Genomic DNA, 21289 nt, shown 5'->3' on the forward strand with positions numbered 1-21289 from the left:
GGTACATCTGATGGAGGGTAGCACTAGGATTTTTGTGCACACACACTGCATGAAGACACCAGCATTATATTCATTCATTCACATATGATGGACTGTCACGTTACTTATTGGATCAACTGAGGACAGTGTGTGGAACACGCAGCACTTTATTTTTTGGACATTATATGTTTTGGACGCTATTTGCACTATTTGTTTCAGATCATTTTGCACAGGGGTGGTTACTTTTCTAATTAAAGTATTTGTGTATAAGGATATCACACTATGTACACATAATTAAGGGTTATCTACTTATCATTTGATTTATTTTGTTTTTCACATGGTTGCTTTAAGCGCCACACTAATTGTTTTCTATCTAAGCACTAAACAGTCTTCACCAGAGCTCCTGGTGGAGGTTTTGCTGCAAGCTACTACCAGGTTGCAGTTCTCAGCATCGCCCCACCAGGAAGGTCTAGTCACAGATGTAGCAGGTAGGGATCAAGTGGAGACATAGTCAGTACCATAGTCAGGTCGGTAACATGTGGATGCAGGTTGGGATCAAGCAAAAGCATTGTCGGGAAACAAGCCAAAGCTCAGTAGCAAAGATACAGACAGCTGCAAGTATGCAAGAATGAAGATTTTGGCTGGAGAGAGCACAGCAATTTGTCAAGCAGGAAGTGCAGAGACATGGCTTAAATCAAGAAGTTCATGGAAGGAGCAAAGAATTCAAGGTTCAAGAGAAACAAGATACAAGGCAAGATTATCTAAGGGATCAGATAGGACACTGCCCAGCATCTCAGGTGACCCAATGAGAAGATCTACAGCCGGATACTGCCAGATCCAGATCCTGACACAATGTTTGACCAAAACCCTAATCTCGTCCCTAATTAAAAAATGATTCAGCTGCATTACAAAAAATTAGCATTCATTGACGTCAGCTCCAGGTCAAACGACTAAGCTCCCAGAGCACTCACAAGGTTCCATACACAGTCAGTATTGTTATACCGGGGTACCACCCCCATAAGTCTTGAATATGGTGCTGACTAAGGAAACTTGATTCGCTGACCTTGTTTTTTGTAACCCTGCTTGCATTTTTTCTTCGTGTTTGACTTTGACATTGTACTAATACTGGATGTGTTATTTGTTGTACACACTTAGTATGGAAAATAAAGAATTTAAAAAATATATATATATTAGCATTGTCCCAGGTTTAGACTCAGAGACCCTTGCACATGTGTTTTTAAGTACCAATAAAATTCATCGGACATTGAGTGAAATCCGGGTTTCGGAAGGACATTGTCATAGTAGTGATGTGGGATCCAAACTCCACTAAGGTCCTCAGAAAAGGGCCAGAATCCATAAAGCGTCACCCTCTCACAAATTTCAGTCGCCACGCTCACCATCATAAGGCCTGAAGAAAGTCGTCGAAATTTGAGTCCCATACTTTTCCAGTGAGCAGCCAGCTTCCGAAGGTAGTCCGGGTTGAAGAAGACAACTTTGCTCCTCATGTCAAAGTCGTTGATGGTGTAGAGCACCCGAAAGGAGACATCTGTGTTCATCAAAAATGAGAAAGCTGGCAGGACTATCAAAGAGGAGCCATACTCCTTCACCATGGTGATAAATTGTTTCCTCTCATCCCTGAGACTGCTGAACCTAATGAAGGAGAAATAAACAATTGTAATTAAAAGGAATATTAATCTTCACTCACTCCATTGATAAGTGTATATATTTTATTTAGATACTCTTCATGTAGAAAGAAAATGTGTACAGTGAATTGTGCTTTAGGCCCCTTTCACACTTGTGCAACCTGAAAGTTGTGCGACTTTGATGCAATTTGGCGCGACTTGGGGCAATGCCTGTGTAATCTTGAGATCTATGGACCTCAAGTCGCATCAAAGTCGGACCAGAGTAGTGCAGGGACTTGAAGTCTCAACGGTACCCATGGAAAATCATGGGGTACGGCTTGTCATGCGACTTTGCTTTTCCAAGTCGCAGGACAAGGCGCACAAGTGTGCCTCAAAGCCGTATTAAACCCAAAATAAAATTTTTATTCACTTTTATGGGCAGCGGGAGAGGTCCCCCCCCTCCTGCTGCTTCCCGGTTGTTTCCCCCGCTACCGGAGCAGTTGGTAAAAGGGAAACGATACAATCCCCAGGAACGATGGGCAGGAAGTCGAGTGAGGCAAAGATGGCCCCCATTCGACTCTATGGCCTTGGATTACTGGAGCGACATCTGACGTCACTTCTGCCTAACGGCCTTAAAGGCCCATTTTTTCAATTATTTATTATTTAATAAAGATAAAAAAATTGCTTTTAATTGTAAATGTGAGATCTGAGGTCTCGCAATAGAGAGGACCTGTCATGCTTTTTTCTATTACAAGGGACCCTTTTGCCACCGGGTCCATGCGTAGTACGGACCTAACGGCAGGGGGGTATTGTACACAATCTCGGTGGCTGCAGCCACCGGGATTGTGTGTGAAACTGACAAGCAGCCTCCTGCCTGTCAGGTGAGAGTGTGCTCTCAAACACCCCCAGTACCGACCGCCCCCCCCCCCCCTCCCCCCCCCCCCCCCAGCGTGCATGCTTACCGGGCTCCGCTTGCCTATTGGCGGGCCCGGGACAGTCATGGCGGGTGCCATCAGGCGGAGGGGAAGGAAAAGAGTGGATACATGTCCACTCTCCTCCCCTTCTTGCAGTGACTTGGTAAGAGACGTCTCCGACATCACTTCCGGGTCACGTTCTCGGTGTCCCCGCTGCGCTTTGCCAGTGTAGGATGTTTTGCAATGCGATTTGCATTGCAAAACATTCAGTGAAATACAGGAGAGATATTGGGGGTCTTTTAGACCCTGCATATCTCAATAAAAGTAACCTGTTACCAAAAAATCATCACATGGGGCAGGGGCGGATCCAGGGGGGGGCAACAGGGCAATTGCCCCCCCCCAAAATATCACACTGACTGACACGATTTGATTGTCAGTCACTTGCAGGCTGCAGCGCTGCTCTGCCTGAGTCTCTCTCTCGGTCTCACATCAGCCTATCAGTGGTGCAGAGAGAGAGAGAGACTCTAGTATGTAATTACGTGGCGCCTGGACCAGGAGGAGCCTCGAGGTGGGTGGAGCAATCCTGCACTCGTTGCTAGCGCCTGGGCCGCCTGGCGTCTAGCAACGAGTGACGTCATTGAGTCAGTCACGTATGACTCGGAGACTCAGATTCGACGTGACGGTGACAGGAGCTGCCTGGAGCGGAGCCCAGGGGGAACAGTTGTTGCTGCAGTCTCAGACTGCAGTAGTGGCACTGTGTGGCAGAGGCAGAGCGCCAGTGTGTTGGCCCCTCCCACCGGCAGCACCTCCTCCCTCCATCTTGTCTACACTCCACACAGTCACTCACACTGACTGCAGGCCTCCGCCCCTGAGTGAGTGTTGGCTCCACCCACCTCCTCCCTCCATCTTGCCCACACTCCACACAGTCACTCACACTGCCTGCAGGCCTCCGCCCCTGAGTGAATGTTGGCTCCACCCACCTCCTCCCTCCTTCTCCACCTTGCAGTCTGCAGAGCGGCGTGAATACAGGAAGAAGGCTGCGGACAGTGAAATTACTGGATCCAACCAACTGGACTCCATTGCTCCTGCATGGGAGCCCCTCCCCCCAGAGCACCAAATTATTTAACTAAAAGTGAGTAAAAAAAAAAAAAGAATTAATTAATTCATGCATCAAGTCAAATCGCAAAATACATGTGTGCCATTATGTATGAGAAAAAAATGCCCTTTTAGTCTTGACTTGTTCAATCTCAACCCCTTCAGCTCCGGAACCTCCCCCCCCCCACCCCCACCCCCCATGACCAGGCCTTTTTTTTGCGATACTGCGCTGTTTTGCTTTAACTGACTCACAATTGCGCGGTCATGCGACGCTGTACCCAAGTAAAATTAACACCCTTTTTTTCCCACAAATAGAGCTTTCTTTTGGTGGTATTTGATCACCTCTGCGGTTTTTATTTTTTGCGATATAAACAGAAAAAGAGCAACAATTTTGAAAAAAAAAAAGCAATATTTTTTGCTTTTTGCTATAAAAAATGTCTTCATCAGTTTAGGCCGATATGTATTCTGCTACATATTTTTGGTAAAAGAAAAATCCCAATAAGTGTATGTTGATTGGTTTGCGCAAATTTATAGCGTCTACTATGGGATAGATTTATGGCATTTTTATTTATTTATTTTTTACTAGTAATGGCGGTGATCAGTGATTTTTAGCAGGACTGCAACATTGCAGCGGACAGATCGGACACCTAACTGACATTTTTGACACTTTTTGGGGACCAGGGACACTAATAAAGTGATCAGTGCTAAAAATATGTACTGTCACTGTACTAATGACAGTGGCTGGGAAGGGGTTAACATCAGGGGTGATAAAAGGGTTAACTGTGTCCCTCGAGGGTGCTTGCTAACTGTGTAGGGGGATGGATTCACTAGATAAACAGAGTGATCCATGTTCCTGGTTAGCAGGAAAACAAGATCACTCTGTTCATCTCTGACAGAATGTTTAAGTAAACAGGTGACCCCGCCCCCCTCTGACAACACGGGGAAAGCCAAAGGGAAGTACCCGTACGTCAGAGGGGGGCGGGTTCACCGGGTTGCCCCGCCCTCCATTATATAAGAACTGTCACCTCAACAGAAGCGTCACACAGCGGAAGACTCCCACTGAGGCGGATCGTGCAGGGGACAAAGCGGAGAAGAAGCCGGAGGAAGATGCCGGACGAGAAGACCAGAGGAAGAAGCGGGGAAAGAAGATGGAGGAAGAAGAAAAACACAGAAGGAAGACCAGAAGAAAGAAGATGGAAGAAGAAGTCGGGAAAGAAGAATTTAATAAAGGAATTGTCAAAAACCGTCTCTTGTCTTTTTTAACCTTTTTGACACTTTTTTTGTGAAATGGTAGGGGTACATTTGTACCCCATTACCAATTCACACGGGGGGGCCGGGATCTGGGGGCCCCCTTGTTAAAGGGGGCTTCCAGATTCCGATAAGCCCCCGCCCGCAGACCCCCACAACCACCGGGAAAGGGTTGTGGGGATGAGGCCCTTCTCCCCATCAACATGGGGACAAGGTGCTTTGGGGGGGCCGCTACCCCAAAGCACGCTCCCAATGTTGAGGGCATGTGGCCTGGTATGCTTCAGGAGGGGGGGGCGCTCTCTCGTCCCCCCTCTTTTCCTGCGGCCTGCCAGGTTGCATGCTCGGATAAGGGTCTGGTATGGATTTTTGGGGAACCCCACGCCATTTTTTTTAAATTTTGGTGCCGGGTTCCCCTTAAAATCCATACCAGACCTGAAGGGGCTGGTATGGAATTTAGGGGAATCCCCACACATTTTTTTTTTAAATTTTGGTTCGGGGTTCCCCTGTGGGGAAATTCCATGCCATTTTTATCAATGAACTTTTATGTGTATTGCCGGACCGACAATTCATTATAGCCGGCGCTAGCGCTAGTACTTTTAAATGACTTTTTTTCCTTTAGAAATGTCATTTTGCACTCAAACTGTTCTAAACACGGGGAAAAAGCGCCACTTTACAGGCATACTATAGACACCCCCCGGGTACGAAATTTAAAGGAATATTACACTTTTATTGTTTCACTTTAAGCATTATTAAAATCACTGCTCCCGAAAAAACGGTCCTTTTTAAAACTTTTTTGCACTGATACATGTCCCCTGGGGCAGGACCCGGGTCCCCAAACACTTTTTATGACAATAACTTGCATATAAGCCTTTAAAATGAACACTTTTGATTTCTCCCATAGACTTTTAAAGGGTGCTCTGCAGCTTTCGAATTTGCCGCAAACACCCCAAAATTGTTCGCTATTCGGCGAATGGGCGAACAGCCAATGTTCGAGTTGAACTCATGTTCGACCCGAACATAAAGCCCATCCCTAGTAAGGAAGGTGGGTGCAAGAAGGAGGAAGGAGGGGGATTGGAGTGAAGAGGATGGGGGTGGTTTGAGGTGCAGAGGTTAGCATGGGTTTAAGGATGCAAATGTGTACTGACAGAGTGGATAAAGATGTAGGTCACGTGTAAGGCAGCCCATTCATTTCAATGGGCTGCTCTATGCGCTACAAATGCGGAAGAAATTCCCAAACCCTTTTTCAAAAACAATTAATGGCACTGCTGTGTATCTGCTAAAGGGCAGCACGTTTCTGTGGTGTCAGAAAAGCGATTTTGCATGCATTCCCAACACACACAAATGTGAACGCAGGCTAAATGTCCCAGTTACATTGGTGGTCCGTGTAAATCCCTCCTTACATTGGTGGTTACTGTTTCTAATACATTAGTGGTCAGTTTAAACTATATTGGTAGTCGGTAAAAAAAAAAAAAATCAGCATTGCCATTGATCACACCCTCCCCCAAGCACTGCCTCTGATCCCAGGAGTCCTAGGATCCCCAGGAGTTTTCTGTCTATTAATGAGTCCCCTCACCTCCCCAGTCCATGGTGTACAGGCAGTGAGGAGATGATGTGCTGTAACCTCTAGCAACCAATCAGTAAGCAGAAATCATGTGCTCTAACCTCTAGCAACTAATCAGTGAGCCGTAATGTGTGCTGTAACCTCTAGCAACCAGTCAGTGAGCAGTAATGATAGACTATAACCTCTGGCAACCAGTTGCTGCCTGATCTGATTCCGTAAACGGATTTTTAGTCTGCTAATTATTGTATGTCTCAGAGCAGCTGGAGAGCGAAACTGCATGGAGGGGGGGGGGGGGGGCAAGAAAATTTTTGCCCAGGGTCCAATCAATATTAAAGACGGCCCTGGTTAAAGGGACAGTGTAATGCCCCGTACACACATCCAATGGATGTTGGCTCAAACTTGTCTTGCATACACACGGTCACACAAAGTTGTCGGAAAATCCAATCGTTCTAAACGCGGTGACGTAAAACACGTACGTCGGGACTATAAACGGGGCAGTGGCCAATAGCTTTCATCTCTTTATTTATTCTGAGCATGCGTGGCACTTTGTCCGTCGGATTTGTGTACACGCGATCGGAATTTCCGACAACGGATTTTGTTGTCGGAAAATTTTATATCCTGCTCTCAAACTTTGTGTGCCGGAAAATCCGATGGAAAATGTCCGATGGAGCCCACACATGGTCGGAATTTCCGACAACACGCTCCGATCGGACATTTTCCATCGGAAAATCCGACCGTGTGTACGGGGCATAAAAGTAAAATAAGAAAAAACATTTATAGCACCCTGCCCCTCTGAGCTCACACGCAGAAGCAAACACATACGTAAGTCGCACCCACATATATATATACGGTGTTCAAACCACACATGTGAGCATTAGACCTCCTCTGTAACTCTAAACTGGTAACCTGCAAACATTTTTAAAGCGTCACCTATGGAGATTTTTAAGTACTGTAGTTTGCCGCCATTCCACGAGCAAGCGCATTTTTGAAGCACGACATGTTAGGTATCTATTTCCTCGCCGTAACATCTTCTTTCACATTATAAAAAAAAATTGGGCTTTACTGTTTTTTTTTTTTAATTCGTGAAAGTGTAATACCGCTGCTCAAATACATTGTGACATAAAATATTGCACCGACCGCCATTTTATTCTCTAGGGTCTCTGCTAAAAAATATATATATATATTGTAGCAAAAAAATACTAATTTAAACTTGTAAACAACAAATGTCAGCAAAAACCAAATTACGAATAAAAACAACTACCGGTTTCTCTGTGTCCTTTAGTTATATTTAGCCTGTTTCAGTCACTGTCAGATAAGCAGGGGGATGACCATACAAAAGTCCTGGAGGGAATCTGCCATCAGCGGGGCACTGCAGTGTGCTCCTCATCAGGGAAAAGAAGCAGAAACCTCTGCAATACATAGGGGGCCCTGTCAGTGTCCAACCCCCAGCACCCACATACATACGTGGTGGTTAGTGCTAAATATTTTGGGAGGAAGAGATGGTCGGGGAACCGCCCCCCCCCGCCTTAGATGGATGAAACGGCGGTGGGAGATCGACCTTAACTTGCGAGGCAAGGGAAAAGAAGAGCCAGGGCCTTTGCCTCTCCTTCTAGCTGAACAGGAAGTGTGTCCTGAGACCCGATTGGTCAGGGAGTCCTAAGACTCCCTGACTGATCAGGTCTCAGGACCCGCTTCCTGATTGGCCAGAAGAAGAATCAGGAAGACAATAACGAATAATAATTCTCTGTCGTCACACAACTGGGTGGTAGTGTCACACAACTGGGTGGGCCGGTGGGCCCACCCTTTTTTGAAGCCAATTAGAGCCCCTGGCTGTAATCATGTGCTTAAAAAAAAAAAAAAACATTGAAATCCATGCGTCCGGCGCCCTGCATGTAGATTAGAGGCCGGACACATGGATTAGGGGGGCGGCGCCCCTGCCTTATTGCATAGCTCCTAACTGTCCCTGATTTCGAGGGACTGTCCCTGATTTGGAGCAATGTCCCTCTGTTCCTCTTTCCTCCTCATATGTCCCTCATTTTGGTCTGATCTATATAGATGTATATAAAATGCACTTTTCATCTTTCAAAATGTGTTTCCCAGTGCTAAACCTTTCATCTGATTTCTAAATTGCTGCATTTGTAAATTTTAAAAGCCAATATAAAGGAATAGTAGTGGTAAAAAAAAAAGCCCTTTGTGGATTAAATTAACCTTTTTTTGGGGTTAATTCTCCTTTAAGGGGGTGTGGCAGGGGTGGACGTAGCAGGGACTACAAAATCATCGCAATCTTTGGAATGTTAGGACATGCAGCCCGGCCCACCGGGCAGCTGCCTGGTGTTTCCCATGGCCAGTCCGGGCATGAATAAGAGCTTGTGTGTTGCAAGTCTTATAAGGACGTGTGTTGTTGTAAGCAATAGCTTAGCAAGTCATTTTCAAACTTGCAGCTCAAATGTTTCCTCTCTGGGCATCTGACTATGGATTCTCTATGTTAAAAACCTGCCAGTAGAATAATAGGATTACACCCACCCACATTACTGTATGTGAATTAACCACTTCAGCTCTGGAAGATTTACCCCCCCCAACCCCTTATGACCAAAGCATTGTTTTGCTATTCGGTACTGTGCTAATTTAATTAGTAATTGCATGGTCATGCAACACTGTATACATATGGAATTTATATCCTTTTTTTCCCCACAAATAGAACTTTCATCACCACTGAGTTTTTATTTTATACACAAAAAAAGACCGAACAATTTAAAAAAAACAATATTTTTAAATTTTTTGTTATAAAACATATCCAATAAAAATGTAAAAAATAAAATTTCTTTATAAATTTAAGCTAAAATTTATTCTGCTACATGTCTTTGGTAAAAAAAAAAAAAAAAAAAAAAAAAATCCCAATAACTGTATATTGATTGGTTTGTGTGAAAGTTATAGCTTCAACAAACTATGGTATATACAGTATATATATATATATATATATATATATATATATATATATATATATATATATATATATATATATATATATATATATATATATATATATATATATATATATATATATATATATATATATATATACACACACACACACACACACACACACAAACACACACAGTATACAGTGGTGGCCTGTCCATATGGGCCCCCCAAAGTTTCAAAGCTGATATTTTCATTAAAAAAAACAAAAAAAAGAAAAAAATATTCGTTTGTTTAAGTGTGCTTGGGGCACCAGACTAATAGGTGTGTATTGGATGCATAAAGATTGTACAACCATGTGACTGAGGCTGAGAGCTTTATTGGCTGCTTGCAGATTGTCCTCGGATGTCCAATGTCCCCCTATGCCCCCCTATGCTCCCAGAACACTTCCACTGTTCATTTTAGCATTGTTTTTTTTTTTATTTGGCTGCATGCGATTGAACAAGCGTAGGGCGGTGCTTTCAGGGTCATTGTGGAATTGCGTTACTTTCGGCTTCTAGTCCCATGGAGCCAGAACAGTTTTTAAGGCAGGGCAAAAGGGGCAACTGCCCTGGACCCATCATTGTAGTGGGGCCCCAAGCAGCTGCCTCATGCTTGCCAGCTATCCCAGTTTAAATTCCCTTGAAGATTTAGTCCCATGCTGTGTCCCGATATCTCAGTGTAAACTTCTGCTGCTGCTGTACACTAACCTCTTGCAACCAATTAGTGAGCAGTAATAATGTGCAGTAACCTCTAATAACCAATTAGTGAGTGGTATAGATGTTCAGTAACCTCTAGCATTCAATCAGTGAGCAGTATTGATGTACAGTAATCTTTGGCAACCAATCAACAAGCAGAAGTCATGTGCTGTAACCTCTAGAAAATAACAGTGAGCCATATTGTGTGCTGTAACCTCTAGCAGTCAGTCAGTGAGCAGTAATCATACACTGTAACCTCTGGCAACCAATCGCAATCGCTGACTGAGCTGATTCAGTAAACTGATTTTGAGCCTAGCTGCTATTTATTGTATGTCTCAAAGCATGCGGAGAGCGAAATTGCAAGGAAGAGGGGGGCCCAAGAAAACGTTTGCCCCAGGTCCAGTCAATATTAAAGACGGCCATGCATGGAGCCACTGTGAAAAGCAAGGCCAATGCGTCTCTCAGCCAGACAGTGGTGCGGCACGGTGTCGCGAGTCACGGTCACTGGATGGACTCACGCTGTCACTGACACCGAGTGAGGACTGCGGAGGAATGTGACTTCGATGAGGAAAGTTGTTCCAAGGAAGTCAGATGCGGACACCATCCTGATCCGAGGGTAAATGAATGATATCCAATGGTGCCTGCCCAGTGCCCAGGCTTGTAAGCCCTGGCTATTGGAAGGAATGCATTTATTGCAGATGAAGAAATATTACTCCAGTAAAATTGAGACTTTTCTATTGCCAAAAACTGCATTGAAATTAAATCTGAAATAGTTGTGTTTGCCCATGATGACATTGATATTATTCCATATTAAAGACAGATAAATATTGCCTGAATCCAGATTTATTATGCTTATATCAGTATTAGAAGACATCTACTGCCAATCAGCCATGTTAGATATGGATTATGCATAATATCCATATTCAACATGGTTGATTGGCAGTAGATGTGGTCATCACATCCTCCATGTTCCCCTCCTCGTTGGGCGCCAAGCAAGGGTCACATGAGAGGCCTACCCCGGGGTGGGTACTTCTGGGCTACGCTAAGCACTTTGTACAGGGTCAGTACCATGCATTTGGGGTAACTTTCAGTGGCGGGCACTCACGCGGGGTGCAGAGGTGCTGCCCCCCTAATCCATGCGCCTGGCCCCTAATCTACATGCAGGGCGTCGGACGCATGGATTCCAATGTTTTTTGTTTTTTTTTCGAAGCACATGATTAGAGCCGGAGGCTCAGGGAGCAGAGCCCATCCAGTTGTGTGACATTAGCAAATGAATATTCGCTAATGTCTTCCTGTTTCTCCTCCCGGCCAATCAGGATGCGGGTCTTGAGACCCAATTGGTCAGGAGTCCTAAGACCCAATTGGCTGTAATTCCTAGCTCCTGATTGGCCGGGAGGAGAAGCGACCGCCGGGACTCGGGAGGAGACGCGGGGGGAAGCTTCCAAAACCGCGACCTGGATGGAGTAAGTGCAGGGCTGGTTGGCGGGCAATGGGTGATCGCTCAGTAAACAGAATCAGACGTAGAGCACACGGCAAGACGCACACAGAAAGCCGAATACACAATATTTATCAGCAAGGCTTGGCTTGCAGTGCACAGGTTAATATATTGTTTCCTGTTAGAAACTGGGGTGGAGCCATGCTTGAGGGAAGATTACTTAAGCACACAGATCCTTTAACCTGACAACATTCCTAGACTCCCTTACTTCCCTTTTATTATCCTTGACAACAAATAATGTCCTAGGACTTATTCTCCCACCTCCCCATGTACAACCTATAATAATTTATCAATTGCTTTGGCAATGTTGAAATTAATTTGGGCCAATGATAGCTAAAAGCTGTGATTTACAAATATTGTACACATATGTTTAAATTTAAGATATGCTAAACTGAGAAAAGTATTATGGAATTTGTAAAATCAACAATATAAAAACATGTTTTATGCTTAAAGGTTAATTGCCTCTATTTCATTTTATTCCACATCGTGAAGACACCGCCACTTACTTATTTATTAGGATGCTTGGGTTTGCGGTGACAAGGTCGGTCTTTGTCCCCACATCATTTGTCCAATTCAGAGGAGGTAAGTTTAACCTAAAAAGAAAAAAATGGGAAGAGATGAGGACTGATTTGTGATAGAAGGTAAATTACTCAACTAGTAACCGTATCTCAAAAGTTGTTTCTTCAACATCTTTTTTTCTTACCTGAACACAAAGTCAGCCCGGTCAATCTCATTCCCGCAAAAGCTATTATTTAAAATTCCCCCATTACCCACCACCGCACAGCTTAGTTTTGCCTTCTGGAAAGGAGACTTCTACAATGAGAGAGAGAAATAAGACTTTAAAGTGATACTAAATGTACCCTCCCAGAATAGGTTGCTAGAGTGTTTGATTAGTTTGGCTGCTCTAGGTCTCAAAGGCTGTAGTCTCAGCTACTTCCCTCCCTTGTATTCTAGTAAGTTCTAGGATGTAGTGGGCTGGAAGTGGGTCTGAAAAATTGCTCTCAGCAAATCCCTGGGGGGGGGGGGGGAGTGCCCAGCAGGTGGCTGAGAGGAGATAGTTTGAGGCAGAAAGCAGCAGAGATATTTTCCCTGGAGGAGGAGATTCCAGCCTGAAAGCACTGCTGGCATTCTAGGCCAGTCAGCTGAAGCTTGCAGAGAGGTCATCGAGGTCCAAGATATGCTAGAGCTGGGGGGGCCTATCTTCCTGGAAGCAGTTTAGAGCCAAGTAAAGGGGGTGCATTGAGGATCCCGCCTGGAGATTCACACTATAGTGTCTTGACCAGCCTTTCTCAACCTTTTCAACAAAGAGAAACCCTTGAAATAACTTTCTGGTCTCAGGGAACCCCCTCTAAAAATTACTTTATCTACAACTTATGATACATTAGTGTGAAGGTCAATGGGAAGAATTCTCCTTACACTTGTGGTCATTGGGAAGAATTACCCCCTTATAGATAGCTAAAAAGATCAATGGTGTCAATGGGAACTTATCTGAGAGGAGGGAATTGCTCATTGCTCAAGGAAACCCTAGCAACCTTGGGGGAAGGAACCCATGGAACCCTGGTTGAGAAACCCTGGTCTAGACAATATTGGACAGGATCAATCCAAGTATCTGCAGACACAGAGAGTAAAGTCCTGTAAAGGGAGTAGAGGCTCTGATGAAGAAGGAATACCTTCGAAACGCGTCAGCCAGCAGCGGTTCGTATGCCTACTCTCCAGGACTCAGAGTCTCCAATCAGTAGACGGACTGCCAGAAAGACCTTTTTAAGCATGATTGTCTCTTACTTTTGTGAGTAGTTTTCAATATATTTTCTGAATAAATGTACCAAAAGATAATGCACTAGGCTGGTGCGCCCTCTTTTCTTTATGTTTTTGTCTAGTATAGGCCTGAAAATGGGATCCTAGTGACTGTTTGCTGTTAACCCCTTGTGTGACTGTGTCGGCTCTGCATAAGTGGGATCAGCCCTCCTGGGAGTCCCCAAAGTAAGTGCTTTTGTATCTTGTCGCTGCAAGGAGAGGGGCTGCCTCTCTGAAGAGAATAGACAAGACAGGAGCAGTCCTCCAAATGTTTGTGCACTAAATTCTGGAGTATCCCAAAGCTTTCTCTGCACCCCATCCAAGTTAAACCAGCAATAAAGCCTGAAAACAAAAAGGCATCCAAGAGGCGCTGGGGCTTTGATATAAGTTTATACAAAGTAGTGAGAGGGCAAAAACATTTGAAGAGCCCACTGACTCACGACAGATAAGGCTACCCTCCAGTGGGTACCCCAGAAGCTTACCAGAAAAAAAATGTGCATACATTGAAGGAGCGCCAAACCAAAAGATAAGAGTCCAATTTCATTTATTGGTATTGTGCTTAAAGACAGCCAATGCATTTCGGGGTCCCCCCTTCATCAAGGCTTCCGTTAAAAATGAGAACCTTGAATGGGCTCATAGTAAAGCTGGTTCAATAGAAACTGCCGACATTTGGCCCATGTGTATGGCAGCAGGTCCGACAGAAGCTGACAAAGGGGCATGAGTGAAAAAAGAGTGCATGCTGGGTCGGTGACGTCACAAAAGGGCGGTGCCACCAGGTGACATCGCCAGGTGGCTCCGCCCTTACTTACAGTATCTCACAAAAGTGAGTGCACCCCTCACATTTTTGTAAATATTTCATTATATCTTTTCATGTGACAACACTGAAGAAATTACTATTTGCTACAATGTAAAGTAGTGAGTGTACAGCTTGTATAACAGTATAAAGTTGCTGTCCCCTCAAAATAACTTAACACACAGCCATTAATGTCTAAACTGCTGGCAGCAAAAGTGAGTACACCCCTAAGTGAAAAATGTCCAAATTGGGCCCAATTAGCCGTTTCCCCTCCCCGGTGTCATGTGACTCGTTAGTGTTACAGGGTCTCAGGTGTGAATGGGGATCAGGTGAGTTAATTTTGGTGTTATCGCTCTCACTCTCTCATACTGGTCACTGGAAGTTCAACATGGCACCTCGTGGCAAAGAACTCTCTGAGGAGCTGAAAAAAGAATTGTTGCTCTAGAAAAAGATGGCCTAGGCCATTGTTTCTCAACTCCAGTCCTCAAGGTGCCCCAACAGGTCATGTTTTCAGAATTTCCCTCAGATAAAACAGCTGTGGTAATTACTAAGGCAGTGAAACTGATCAAATCACCTGTGCAAAATAATGGACAGCCTGAAAACATGACCTGTTGGGGCGCCTTGAGGACTGGAGTTGAGAAACACTGGCCTGGGCTATAAGAAGATTGCCAAGACCCTGAAACTGAGCTGCAGCACGGTGGCCAAGACCATACAGCGGTTTAACAGGACAGGTTCCACTCAGAACAGGCCTCGCCAGGGTCAACCGCGAAGAAGTTGAGGTTACATGCTCAGCGTCATATCCAGAGGTTGTCTTTGGAAAATAGATGTATGAGTGCTGCCAGCATTGCTGCAGAGGTTGAAGGGGTGGGGGGTCAGCCTGTCAGTGCTCAGACCATACGCTACACACTGCATCAAATTGGTCTGCATGGCTGTCGTCCCAGAAGCCTCTTCTAAACATGATGCACAAGGAAGCCCGCAAACAGTTTGCTGAAGACAAGCAGACTAAGGACATGGATTACTGGAACCATGTCCTGTGGTCTGATGAGACCAAGATAAACTTATTTAGTTCAGATGGTGTCAAGCGTGTGTGGCAGCAACCAGGTTAGGAGTACAAAGACAAGTGTGTGTTGCTTACAGTCAAGCATGGTGGTGTGAGTGTCATGGTCTGGGGCTGCATGAGTGCTGTCGACACTGGGCAGCTACACTTCTTCCCCCAGCCTCTGCCGCTATCATTATCACAGCAGAGCAGAGAGCTGGAGGCAGAACAGCTCTGGACAGTAGACAGGAACGGGAGCTTCCAGAGTTAACTTTTTAAGTTAACTAGCCAGTGATTGGTTGCTAGGATGTAGGGCAGTCCCAGCAACCAACCATCAGCTTGTTAATATGAAAATTTAATTCTGGCAGGAGCCCCCGATCCCTCCTTCTGTCCAGAGCTGTTCTGCCTCCAGCTCTCTGGTCTGCTGTACACCTATGTAAAGGTAGGATAGTGAGGGGGCAGAACTGTGGGGGACTGTGGAGTGAAAGGGGGGAGGGGGCAGAATTCTACATAAAGTAAGCCACAGGGACACATGGGACAATAGACTATGAAATTGGTGGAACAGTTGTGTAAGATGTGATGTGAGAAGTAGTGCCTTTGTTGGAAATGGACATTTGTCTGTAGGTGACAAACTTACAGGTCTGACATTTTCCTTTCCTACATAAAGATTAAAGTACCAAACATATTACCACTAGTACAGAGGAGTCGTTTTGGATTTTTAGTTTTACTGGGTGCAATTTTCTGTTTTATATTTGGTGCCTTACGATACACTATTCCAGGCCTTTTTGGCAATAGTTGGCCCAGTTGGGCCTCACCCAACAAAATAGTCCAATATCGATTAAGGATTCTTTCCATATGTTTGTATGTGCTGTGGAATTGGGTGATGAACTTTCCTTACTTAGGGGCTTCATTTAAATATGTTTGAATCGTTTTCTGGATTCTTGTCTCGCAGTATGCTCCTGTGTGTGTAAAATTTAAGTTTTCCTTCAGAAAATTTCCCTCCCACACTCACCTTTGGAAAGAAATTATAAAGTCTCTCAGTGATATTTTTGGTTCGTTTTTCTGCCTCGTAGTGAATAGTATGTCCCATCGGAGTGTTCTCCTGTGTCACAATCATTGAGTAGGAGGCATTGCAACATTTCTGGAAATTTGACCTGAACAAGATGTTGAAGTAAGCATTAAATCCTGGGAGGTACAATCATCAAACCTGCTGGTTCATCTGTCTTTATTGTAAGTGTATATTTTAAAGGGGAACTTGTCAGTGCAACAATTTAAGAGCTGCCATTGCCAAACTGTTTATGAGTGCAAGATTCTTTTTCAAACTATAGAGAGAGTCGCAATCATACAAGTATACTTTCACTTTCTCTCTCTATCTCATCCTCTTTCTCTCTTGCTCTTCCTTTTTTTATTTTATTTGTCTCTGTTTTTAACCTCTCTCCCTCTCTCTCTTCAAAAGCAAATGAGGAATAACTATGAGTTGGAGGGAGGAGGTGGATTGGAAGTAGGTTCATGGACATTTTTTTTCGATAAGGGATCATATAAAGGGGGTAGGAGGCAGGGGCGTAACTAGAAATATCAGGGCCCCATAGCAAAATGTTGTATGGGGCCCCCCTGCAAACAGCCCGCCCCCCCCCCCCCCCACAGCTGCCCTATTGTCAATGCAGCGTGACCTGTGCCACATACAGCGTGACCTGTGCCCAATGCAGCGTGACCTGTGCCCCATACATCGTGACCTGTGCCCCATACAGCCTGGTCTGCCTGTGCCCCATACAGCCCCACCTATGCAGAGGAAGAGGCAAGCCACCCGGATCAGCAGAGAGTGGGATTGCCTGCTGTAATAGCTTTCATTTGAATTTCCTGTCTTCCCGGGGCTCATCGTCACATAGCCCCACCTCTTGGCCCGACACCTTTGATGACATCACATGTCCCGCATTGGTTTGGCGTTCTGCCTATCAAAGGCACCGGGCCAAAAGGTGGAGCTATGTGACGTGAGCCCCGGGAACACTGGAAGTTCTAATGAAAGCTCTTACATTGGGCAATTCAGCTCTCTGCTGATACGGACAGCTCGCCTCTTCCTTTCGTCTCTCTTCCCCTGGCTGGGAGACTGTGCCGGTGGTGCTCTTATCCTCACTGGGCCCCACTCGGCTGCGGGCCCCATAGCTATGGTGGTAGTTACGCCCCTGGTAGGAGGTGATTCCAGGTAGAGGATATAAAGATCCATGATTTCATACACCCCTCTCAGTCTATAAGATACTGTAACATACGGTGAACTATTTTCATCATCAGCTTCTTTTTTGTCCTTGCAGTTACCTCTCACCTTCTATAAAACTGAAGTGTGGGATAAGAGTCAGACTGGGACACTGGGTCCCACCTGAGGAAATGAGAGTGGGGGCCCAACTTTACAGTGGTGCACACAGAAATCCACTGCAAATAGTGGGTGTGGATTACTGCTCTTTTTATGGTCATTGTTTGGTGGTTACAGTCCTACGCGTTATACAATGCCACCATAGTACATTATACCCTGATTCATAACACATTATATCTAAGGAAGAGCCAAATATACCCCGGTTCGGTCCATGGGAGGATCTGTGCTGGAGTTTGAACATTTATTTGAACCCTGTTAAAATCAAGACTCTAAAATCAGTTTTGGATATTTGCAAGGCTTATAGGCAAGCGGTTGTTGAACAAAAGGCATAGGGAGCTGGGTACTGCCCTGGTGGACATGTGCCAAAGCAGGAGCCAATGACTCCCGCTGCTGTTTGAGCCAATGAGGAAGAAACCCAAAGAGCCGATGTTCTTGTGCACATTGCTGGATCGGGCTCGAGTAAGTATAAGGGCGGTCTGAGGGGGAGGCTGCACCCATAAGGATTTTGACCTTAATGTATAGAACGCATTATAGTAAAAAAAAAAAAAAACCTTTAGCCTTTAGAACCACTTTAACGGGGACTCCACAAAAAAATAAAACACAGTGTGGGGTCTGGTATGAATTTTAAGGGGACACTTCATGCAAAAAAAAAAATAAGAAAAAAGTATGAAATCTTCCCAAATGATTGTTAAGGATACTGACAGGAGCAGCACAGCCAAATCCCTAACAACCAGTGACATCACCAGCCCCATTCACTGACACAGCCAGAAGTCCCTGGCTATGTAAGCAATTGAGTTAGCTAAGCAATAGAAAAAAATCATTTTAAACAAGGTGTGGGGGCCCCCCTCCCCCAATTCATAGCAGGCCCTGTTGGCCTGCTATAAATTTAAAGGGGGAGCCTACACAGTAAAATAAAAAAACAGCGTGAGGTCCCATCCAAATTCTATATCAGAAGTAAGATATACCTGTGCTTAAATCCCAATAGCTTGTTTACAGTATATAATCTATCAGGTGCTATAGCCGCTGCCCTCCCTATCCATGCATAAATTTCTATGGCGGTTGTGGGTGGGGGGGGGGGGGTTTAAAGCACCTGATTATAGCCAGAGGCTCTAATAGGCTTCAAAATAGGGTGGGCTTGGGGCGCAGATCCCACCCATTTGTGTGAGCACTGCAAATTAATTTTTGCTATTGTCACACTACAGTTCCTCCCCACCAATCATAAGGCAAGTGGTGAGTTCTGTTTCCCGAATGGCCAAAGCGCCAGGCGATCCTATTGGATGCCTAGTGCTTTGGAAGAGGAGGCACGCTGGAGCCGGACCTGCTGCTGCCACTGCCCAGAGGACACAGGAGGAGAGGAGGACACAGCAGGAGAGCAGCCCGCTGCATAGTGACCAGAACTGGATGAAATACTCCAGATGTGGTCTAACTGGAGTTTTATAAAGTGGTAGGATTATCTTTCTATCACTGGAGCAAATCCCCTTTTTTATGCATGCTAATATTATGCTGGCTTTGGTAGCTGCAGCTTGACTCTGCATGCTATTGCTCAGTCTATCTTCTACTAGGACCCCCAGATCATTCTCCATCCTGGATTTCCCCCAGAGGTTCTCCCCCTAGCGAGTAACTTGTATTTATATTTTTAGCCCCTAAGTGTATTACTTTACATTTTTCAATAATAAACCACATTCAGTGCCGATCCTGACCTCCCTGGGGCCCTAAGCAAAATTCTGCTAAGGGGCCCTCTACCTGACCCGTGATGCCTTGAGCTATGTAAACCATTTGCCATTGCCACACAGTCACACCTGACACTTCAGTGCTCCCAATACAATCCTCCCTCCCTAGAGAGCCTCCCCTTACATCAGGGTCCCCAGAAAGCCTCCGCTTACATCAGGGTCCCCAGAGAGCCCCTCCTTACATCAGGGTCCCCAGAGAGCCCCTCCTTACATCAGGGTCCTCAGATAGTCTCCCCCTACATCAGGGTCCCCAGAGAGCCTCCCCCTGCATTAGGGTCCCCAGAGAGCCTCCCCTTACATCAGGGTCCCCAGAAAGTCCCTCCTTACATCAGGGTCCCCAGAGAGCCCTCCTTACATCAGTGTCCTCAGAGAGCCCCTCCTTACATCAGGGTCCCCAGAGAGCCTCCCTACTTACATAAGGGTCCCCAGAGAGTCTCCCCCTACATCAGGGTCCCCAGAGAGTCTCCCCCTACATCAGGGTCCCCAGAGAGCCTCCCCTTACACCAGGATCCCCAGAGAGCCCCCCTTACATCAGGGTCCCCAGAGAGCCCCCTTACATCAGGGTCCCCAGAGAGCCACCCCTTACATCAGGGTCCCCAGAGAGCCTCCCCTTACACCAGGGTCCCCAGAGAGCCTCCCCTTACACCAGGGTCCCCAGAGAGCCTCCCCCTTACATCAGGGTCCCCAGAGAGCCCCCCCTTACCCCAGGGTCCCCAGAAAGCCCCCCCTTACCCCAGGGTCCCCAGAAAGCCCCCCCTTACACCAGGGTCCCCAGAGAGCCTCCCCCCCTTACACCAGGGTCCCCAGAGAGCCTCCCCCCCTTACACCAGGGTCCCCAGAGAGCCTCCCCCCCTTACACCAGGGTCCCCAGAGAGCCTCCCCCCCTTACACCAGGGTCCCCAGAGAGCCTCCCCCCCTTACACCAGGGTCCCCAGAGAGCCTCCCCTTACACCAGGGTCCCCAGAGAGCCTCCCCTTACACCAGGGTCCCCAGAGAGCCTCCCCTTACACCAGGGTCCCCAGAGAGCCTCCCCTTACACCAGGGTCCCCAGAGAGCCTCCCCTTACACCAGGGTCCCCAGAGAGCCTCCCCTTACTCCAGGGTCCCCAGAGAGCCTCCCCTTACTCCAGGGTCCCCAGAGAGCCTCCCCTTACACCAGTGTCCCCAGAGAGCCCCCCTTACACCAGTGTCCCCAGAGAGCCCCCCTTACATCAGGGTCCCCAGAGAGCCACCCCTTACACCAGGGTCCCCAGAGAGCCCCCCTTACATCAGGGTCCCCAGAGAGCCACTCCTTACATCAGGGTCCCCAGAGAGCCCCCCTTACATCAGGGTTCCCAGGCAGCCCCCCCTTACATCAGGGTTCCCAGGCAGCCCCCCCTTACATCAGGGTTCCCAGGCAGCCCCCCCTTACATCAGGGTTCCCAGGCAGCCCCCCTTACATCAGGGTCCCAAGAGAGCCCCCCTTACACCAGGGTCCCCAGAGAGCCCCCCCTTACACCAGAGTCCCCAGAGAGCCCCCCCTTACACCAGAGTCCCCAGAGAGCCCCCCCTTACACCAGGGTCCCTAGAAAGCCCCCCTTACACCAGGGTCCCCAGAGAGCCCCTCCTTACACCAGGGTCCCCAGAGATCCACCCCCCTTTACACCAGGGTCCCCAGTGAGCCTCCCCTTACACCATGGTCCCCAGAGAGCCTCCCCTTACACCATGGTCCCCAGAGAGCCTCCCCTTACACTAGGGTCCCCAGAGAGCCTCTCCTTACATCAGGGTCCCCAGAGAGCCCCCCCTTACACCAGGGTCCCCAGAGAGCCCCCCCTTACACCAGGGTCCCCAGAGAGCCTTTCTTCTTACATTAGTGTCCCCAGAAAGTCCCTCCTTACACAGGGTCCTCAGAGAGCCCCCCTCTTACATTAGTGTCCCCATAGGGCCCCCTCTTACATTAGTGTCCTCAGAGGGCCCCTTCCTTACATTAGTGTCCCCAAAGGGCCCCCCTCTTACATTAGTG

General features: G+C 46.7%; 1 protein-coding gene across 1 annotated transcript; it reads right to left on the minus strand.

Moving 5' to 3' along the window:
* Positions 1-1160: 1160 nt before the first annotated feature.
* On the minus strand, positions 1161-13339 carry LOC141134301 (alpha-2,8-sialyltransferase 8F-like). Its single transcript, XM_073623876.1, has 4 exons — positions 13280-13339; positions 12274-12383; positions 12077-12163; positions 1161-1629 (listed from the first exon to the last, which is right to left on the minus strand). Exons 1-4 carry the CDS (start codon positions 13337-13339, stop codon positions 1170-1172), a joined length of 717 nt encoding a protein of 238 aa, XP_073479977.1. The 3' UTR covers positions 1161-1169.
* Positions 13340-21289: the final 7950 nt, after the last annotated feature.

The sequence above is a fragment of the Aquarana catesbeiana genome, linkage group LG03 (genome assembly GCF_042186555.1).
Source record: "Aquarana catesbeiana isolate 2022-GZ linkage group LG03, ASM4218655v1, whole genome shotgun sequence".
NCBI lineage: Eukaryota > Metazoa > Chordata > Amphibia > Anura > Ranidae > Aquarana > Aquarana catesbeiana.

Excerpts from the sequence above, each read along its gene's own strand:
- LOC141134301 (XM_073623876.1), bottom strand. The coding sequence starts at position 13,339 with ATGCTTAAAAAGGTCTTTCTGGCAGTCCGTCTACTGATTGGAGACTCT. Across the intron at positions 12,164-12,273 it reads CGGGCTGACTTTGTGTTCAG|GTTAAACTTACCTCCTCTGA; the intron begins GTAAGAAAAAAA and ends TTTTCTTTTTAG. Across the intron at positions 1,630-12,076 it reads CCAAGCATCCTAATAAATAA|GTTCAGCAGTCTCAGGGATG; the intron begins GTAAGTGGCGGT and ends CTCCTTCATTAG.